The sequence below is a fragment of the Danio aesculapii genome, chromosome 1 (assembly GCF_903798145.1).
Source record: "Danio aesculapii chromosome 1, fDanAes4.1, whole genome shotgun sequence".
Lineage (NCBI taxonomy): Eukaryota > Metazoa > Chordata > Actinopteri > Cypriniformes > Danionidae > Danio > Danio aesculapii.
In genome coordinates this window covers 29,579,951-29,587,037 of record NC_079435.1, presented here as the reverse complement: position 1 = coordinate 29,587,037, position 7,087 = coordinate 29,579,951, and the positions used below count along the sequence as shown (strand labels likewise).

General features: G+C 38.2%; 1 protein-coding gene across 1 annotated transcript; it reads right to left on the bottom strand.

The window, feature by feature from the left end:
• Positions 1-977: 977 nt before the first annotated feature.
• Positions 978-2,606, bottom strand: dlx2b (distal-less homeobox 2b). Its single transcript, XM_056458498.1, has 3 exons — positions 2,109-2,606; positions 1,796-1,980; positions 978-1,665 (listed from the first exon to the last, which is right to left on the bottom strand). The coding sequence occupies exons 1-3, from the start codon at positions 2,425-2,427 to the stop codon at positions 1,339-1,341; spliced, it is 831 nt and encodes a 276-aa protein (XP_056314473.1). The 5' UTR covers positions 2,428-2,606; the 3' UTR covers positions 978-1,338.
• Positions 2,607-7,087: the final 4,481 nt, after the last annotated feature.

The window sequence follows — 7,087 nt, the reverse complement described above, 5'->3', positions numbered from 1 at the left end:
CGCCTGAAAACGTTATTATTTATAAATAACTTCGTGGGTAAACTTCGAGAACACAGATGATAATGTTATGATGTTTGTTCGTGCAAGCTATTTGATCAATTAAGTTCAGTTTCCTTATGACAAAAGGCGACGTGGACAGATTACTGCAGAAAGCTAACCATCGGCAGTCATATTAGTAGAAACTAATGTACACTTGGGCAGGTGGTTGTATGCTTTACTCTTATAGTAATCCGGGTTTCCCACCTATTGCAGTAACTATTTTAGTTCCAGAAATATTGAAGTTGACCATGTAAAGACGTGAGGCAAGCTGAGAACTGTGTGTCCCCGTACAAGAATAACTCAAGGCTGTGCTGGAGTTAGAAGCGAGGGCTTGAGGAGAATGTTTCCAGGGCGGTCTGCTTGAGGCGGTTTTATGTATTTTTTTCTCTGGTTGAGTGGCGTTCATAAAACGTCTGGAAGAGGAACGAGCTGACTCCAGAGAGTCTGGAGTGGGAAGAGCCCTCGCCGCACGCGGAACGCCCTCGCATCTCCTTCTGCGCATGCCAAGACGCGTCCGAATGCCAGGCGTTCCCCCTCATATACCCAGAGGTACAGGATAGTACCTCTTCACCAAGACAATTTACAAAGGGCTGAGCAGAGTTGTCCTATATTGCATAATATATTTTATGCACTGTAGGAATTAAAGGAAGATATTAACAGAGAGAATCTGCAAATGTATTCTACAGAGATTTTATACAGTTTATGCGGGCCGAATAAAAATAATTAATAAATTAGGTCATGTTACTGGGTATCTGTCCAATGTTATCAAAGGCCCCGTCCGCCTTGATAATTTCAAGTGTTTATTAAAAATCGTAGATGTCAGGTTAACACGGTGCTTTATGGGACTTTTATGATCAGATAAAATCTAGACTTTTTACAGCACAAACAGATGGCAATAGAAAATACTTTAAATGACAAGCAAAGAATGAAACTTTAACTGAGTAAAACGCACATTTAATTATTACTGCAGATTGTAAGCATTTTAATAGATTTATCAATAAACCTAATAATTTCTGTACAACACTCAAAAAGGCTACCCGTTTGTAGTTGGAATGTGAAATAATCTGATTACCCCTTTCAACTGGACTAAAACGAAAACAAATAAATAAATAGAAAAATAATTTAATGTGCGTTGCTCGAGCGCATTAGTCGCGCCAAAGAATTCCACGGCAAACATCTTTAGCAAACCCAGCCTGAAAATAGATTTTGAAGTTAATGTTCTCCTAAAATACAAGTCCAGTGACAAAAGGCCTATTATATCCTCCCACAACAGGTGTATTCAGCCATTTTAGTCCTCTGTTAGAATATGGTCCCTGCACTCATTGCAGAGCTGTGATGAGGTTGTATTAGGGTACTGGGTTGTAGATGTGTAACCGCATTCGTAGATGAGTACCAGGAATAGTTTGTTAAGAACGATGGGGCAGTGGTGTTTGGCGGCCCTGTGGGCTGCTCTGAAACTGTGTCCCCGTCGTTCTGTGTCTGGTTCGGTGGGAAATCCCAACCTGCTTGTGGCGGTGGAGAGCTGGAAGGAGAGTCACCGGAAGCAACCTGCTGGTCTGCTGGAATCTCGCCATTTTTCCACAACTTTTTGAATTTTGAGCGTCTGTTCTGGAACCATATCTTCACCTGTGGATGTCCAAAAACGACGCGCAAATGTATATGAAACATGGCATGCAGTTCTAGAAGAACTAACAAATAGCACTGCAGAACTAAAGTCTAAACATGTATTATATTGGCAAAAAGAGCCGCGTTTTACCTGGGTCTGCGTAAGCCCCAAAGACGCCGCCAGTTCTGCGCGCTCTGGAAGCGCGAGGTACTGGGTCTTCTGGAATCTGCGCTGGAGAGCCGCCAGCTGAAAACTGGAGTAGATGGTTCGCGGTTTCCGGACTTTCTTTGGCTTTCCATTCACCATGCGCACCTCCGGTTCACTCTCTTCTTTTTCTATGAAAATGAACCACAAAAGTCATTGTGAACTATAAGAATTCAAACTGACTTATCTTAACATTTGGTAAATCCTCAATATGGGTAAAAGAAAACGAAGTTGGACAACGGCTGAGAGATGTTCTTACCCGGTTCGGTTGGTGTGGGTGAAGAGCTGGCTCCATACGTTCCATAAGCGCCATAGGAGGAAGCATAGCCTAAATCGTACGCTTTGGGGCTGTAATGAACATTACCCACCGTGCCAGGATGATAGGAATAGGATGCCAGTTGTGCGTACGCTGTCCCTGCACAGTGACCTGTCTGTGAACTACTGAAGAAGCTGCTGTCGGTCACAGTTGACACCGGCAGTGTTGGAGAATCCTGGGACTTGTGAACGGTGCTGAAGCTGCTCGAGGTAATATGGTTTGTATGCATATCCGAGCCAAGGCTATCCAGAACAGCAGTCATTTCGCAGGAAGAAGAGGCTACTCAACGTGACCACTTCTAAATTATATTGCTGTACTTCCTAACAGTTAATAGTTGATTAAAAAATCACACAACTTCTAGAGGTAGTTTGTTTTGCCTTAAGTCACATATCCATAGTTGATGGAGGGCTTGAGCTCCGCGGCGGTCTCTGCCTTGGAGATGCTGACGGGCGGGCCATATACTGGGCGTCATGTGGTAAAGCGAACCAATCGGTTCACAGGCAGTGCTAAGAAGTACTGCCAGCTGAAGGAAGACATCTGACAAGTAGAAATAACAAAACATCCTACAGCTCTGGACTTACAGGCCTTTTCTCTATAGAGAGCTGAAAATGTAACTGGTTTGCTAAATTAATTTTAGCAACAGGAAAAAAAAACCTGAAGGCTAAATATTTTATTTTCAAATAGAAGCATGAAAACACAGACCTTTTGCTTTTGTGTCCAAGACAAAAATCTTTTTTTAGGATATTTGTGTTAAGATTTTTTTAATGCAGAAACTGAATTAAATAATCCGAATTTATTTTTGTGTTTATTGGCAACAACCTTTGACCGAGCAGTGGGCATATAAATTATCAAAGGAAGCTTCAAGTCTTGATTAAAGTGATAGGCATCTCTTTGTGAAGCAGAAGCAGCTGGAATGCCATCTATCGTTGAAATGTTGTCAGTGTATTTTACGGAAGCAGTCTGCATTCCACTGACTAATCACAGACGGCGCCAGTCTCCTCACACCCACAGGTGCGCAAAACAGCAATTATTGCCCGGTAAACACCAGGGATAAAGCGCGGAACCAGCCCTATGTGATGCTCTGTCGCGCCAAACGCCTCGTCCATAGACCTACATAGAAAACTACCTCAGTCACGAGAAGTGGCAATTTAAGTATTCTGTCAACTCAACAAAATTTGTGGCCTGCAGCTTTGCAAGCCTTAATCCCCAGCTGTGGTGCGATTTAAAATAGTTTTTTTTTTGCTGTTTTATAGGCTAAATATTAAATAAATGAAACATGTTAAGATTAGAATAGCATATAAAAGTTATTAAACTGATAATGTACAGTGTGTAGGTTATAATACAGAGTTTGTACTTTGTGGGCTAAAATGTCGGCTAAATCCAGTGTATGCATCTAAACAAAATTACAAATATTCAATTAATATTCAAAAGAGTGTTCTGCTGTTTTATATTCTGCTTACTTCAGGTATGCTCAGCCCTTAAAGGATCTCTTGCGCCCTCTTTCGTTCATTGCTGTATATTTTATTGCTATATGCATATAAAACTGTGACGCAGTGGATAGCACGATCGCCTCACAGCAAGAAGGTCGCTGGGTCGAGCCCCGACTGGGTCAGTTGACATTTCTGTATGCAGTTTTCATGTTCTCCCAGTGTTCGCGTGGGTTTCCTCCGGGTGCTCCGGTTTCCCCCACAGTCCAAAGACATACGCTATAGGTGAATTGGGTAAGCTTGAGTGTTTCCCAATGATGGGTTGCAGTTGGTAGGGCACTCACATATGCTGGATAAATTGGCGGTTGATTCCGCTGTGGCGACCCCAGATTAATAAAAAGACTAAGCCGGAAAAAAATGAATAAATGCCTATATAAAACAAAACTACATTTTTTAAACTTTTATTTATTAACTTGAATGAACTACTTCATAAACTTCATTTATTAATGTATTTTAATAGCCCATATTTCGCCACCAAGAAAATATGAGAATCCAAAAGTAATAAGAAAAAAAGTGACTAAGGTTGTAAGTGAATGCAATGACAAACACACCCAGGAAAAAAAAACAAACATCTTTTTTTATTTACGTTCTAATAAATGCACTTTACAATTACTTTTATTTTAGTATTTTACAATATAAATGTAAAATTTTATTTTACAACTTTAGGTGTTGCATCTGCGAACTACATTAGTAAACACAAGATGGCGCTGTTTCTTAAATTTTACTCCTAAAATAAAGGTTCTTGGTGGTGTACTGAAGTACCTTTAATATTCACGGAAGCTTTTTAATGTAGGTTCTTTAGACTGACAAAATGTTCTTCACGCAGGTGGGAGGGATGTTTCTTTTAAGAACACTGAAAAGTCCGTTAGGGAAATAACAATTGTTCTTCCACATTTCATTACATATTAAACGGCTTTATGAAATCACATTATATAAATGCCAATTTGCATAACCTAATAAATCAATTACACGCTGCTTAAATCAAACAACAGAACTGATTTATTGACTATGCAATAATAACTTTTAAAATGATAAAATGCATAACATCTAACAAGAAACCTAATAGAGCGGTAAAAAAACATGCATATCGCATGCATATCAATCAGCAAGTCTAAAATAACATACACTTAAAAAATGAACCTCACTAGAAAATAATTTTACATTGTGTGTAGTTAAATTTGTTTCCATTTTGTAATGGTTTTATTTGTTTATCCCTTTGCTAATTTCGTATCTATTGTTTACTAATCATATGTTAAGGTTTATTGAATTGTGTTTGATGTAGGCTACTTTCCCATAAAATCAGTTCGCGAATAATCATTTATGGCAACACAGAAAAAGCAGAATATTAAATACAATGCCCAACACATCATATATTACAAGAACGTTGCACATCAGCTTTCTACAGATCAAAACGACTCAAGTTGAATTTGGGCTTGTGCATTTTCTTAGTCATCGTCCTGATTCATTTTTCCCCCAAGACTGTTAACTTCCTGTGTGCTTTGTATTTTGTACTGAGAAATGACCAACATCCATTCCTACTTGACAAATTCATTTGCAGTTTCATAATCCTGATTTCCGGTGTTCTGGCCTATAGGATGATCCTGGATATCCTGCGGCAAAAAAAAAAAAATTTACTTTGAAGAAAGCAAGAAGGAAATGTGTGCTGCAGGGTATGTACTACTATGGCATGAAGAAAAAACAAATAGACAAATAAACATGGTCAGCTGCGTTTGCCTCTGTAGGGTAAAGTAAAATCAAATGAGTTTACTGAAAACAAGAGCACATAATTGTTAATGAGTTCTAATATAAAAAAATGTAACCCATTTGAAATAAGTTCAATTTTTTTTTGAGCCAGTTGGCAGATTTTTCTTGTTAAACCTGCGTAATTTGGTTTACAATAATGTCAGTTTGTATCCCAATTTTTTATTTACAATTCGTCAGAAATCACTAAAACAAAAAAATAAATGTACATTTAAAGAGTAAAATGTTGCTAACAGAACTCATTATCTGCTCATTTAAGAACATAACTGGCATATTGTTCATTTTCATATTGTGTTCACATTTTAATTTACTGATATGCTAATCAAACATGCAGATTAAGTGGAGAAATTCTTTATCCGATACATTTAAAGTATGTAATGGAGTATGACAAGGAGGTTTACTTTCACCTGCACTTTTTAATGTTTAGATGAATGAGTTGTTTGAGGAATTAAGTTATTGTAGGACTGGCTGTATGCTTGATGATGCTATAATAAATCATTACATGTACGCTGATGATTTGGTTATGTTGTCCCCAAGTAGTGCAGGTTTTTAGCAGCCGCTTAATATTTGCGTGGATTATGGGCAGAGATATGATGTGCAATATAATTCAAAAAAGAGTGTTTACATGACGTGTAGAAACAAATAACTGAGATATGATTTTTCCAGATTTTCTTTTGTCAGGGCAAGTTTTAAATGTTAGTAAAACTGTTAAATATTTAAGGCATGCCATAACTTAGGATATGAGTGATAACAATAATATGTACAGGGAACAACGAACGTTATATGCTTCAGCAAATATGCTGGTGAGAAATTTTATTTGTGTTCGGTGCAGGTTAAGGTAAACCTCTTTAGATTTACTGCAGTTCTTCATACACAGCTCCTCTGTGGTATAATTAAAAAAAAGAGTCACTAGAAGCTGCAGGTTGCATACAATCATTGTATGTAAAATGTAAAAATATATAGATGGTGCAGTGCAAGTGAATTATTTTGTAAGGTAAGATTTCGATCATTATTTGCTTTGATGAGAAATTTGATCTGTACGTTTATCTGTCAATTGGAAAATTCTCAGAACAGTATTTTAATGTTGTTGATAAATCCTCAGCTTACTGAGATGTGTTATCAGCTACCTTTGATGAAATATTGGCATAACTTATTTATTCATTTGCTTTTGAGCTTAGTGCCTTTATTAATCTGTAGTTGGCACAGTGGAATGAACCACCAACTTATCCAGCATATGTTTTACACAGCGGATGCCCTTCCAGCTGCAACCCATCACAGGGAAACATCCATACACACTTATTCACACACACACACACTATGGCCAATTTAGCTTACCTAATTCACCTATAGCACACGTCTTTGGATTTGTGGGGGAAACCAGAGCACCCGGAGGAAACCCACGCAAACATGGGGAGAACGTGCAAACTCCACACAGAAATGACAACTAACCCAGCCGAGACTCGAACCAGTGACCTTCTTGCTGTAAGACAATTGTGCTACTCACTGTGCCACCATGACATATTGGCATGAATGTCTTTTTTCAATGTATGCTATTTGGTTTGTATTGTTTTGTCCGTCTTTTGTACTATTGGACCTAGTGTCTGGAATAAAGAGTATTATATATTTTAAACTAGAACCTAAAGTTCTTTGACGAACTTTGATGTTGGCTTGAGA

Coding starts and splice junctions, on each gene's coding strand:
- dlx2b (XM_056458498.1), bottom strand. CDS start 2,427: ATGACTGCTGTTCTGGATAGCCTTGGCTCGGATATGCATACAAACCAT. Junction 1,981..2,108: donor ACCCACACCAACCGAACCGG/GTAAGAACATCT, acceptor TCATTTTCATAG/AAAAAGAAGAGAGTGAACCG. Junction 1,666..1,795: donor TGGGGCTTACGCAGACCCAG/GTAAAACGCGGC, acceptor GGACATCCACAG/GTGAAGATATGGTTCCAGAA.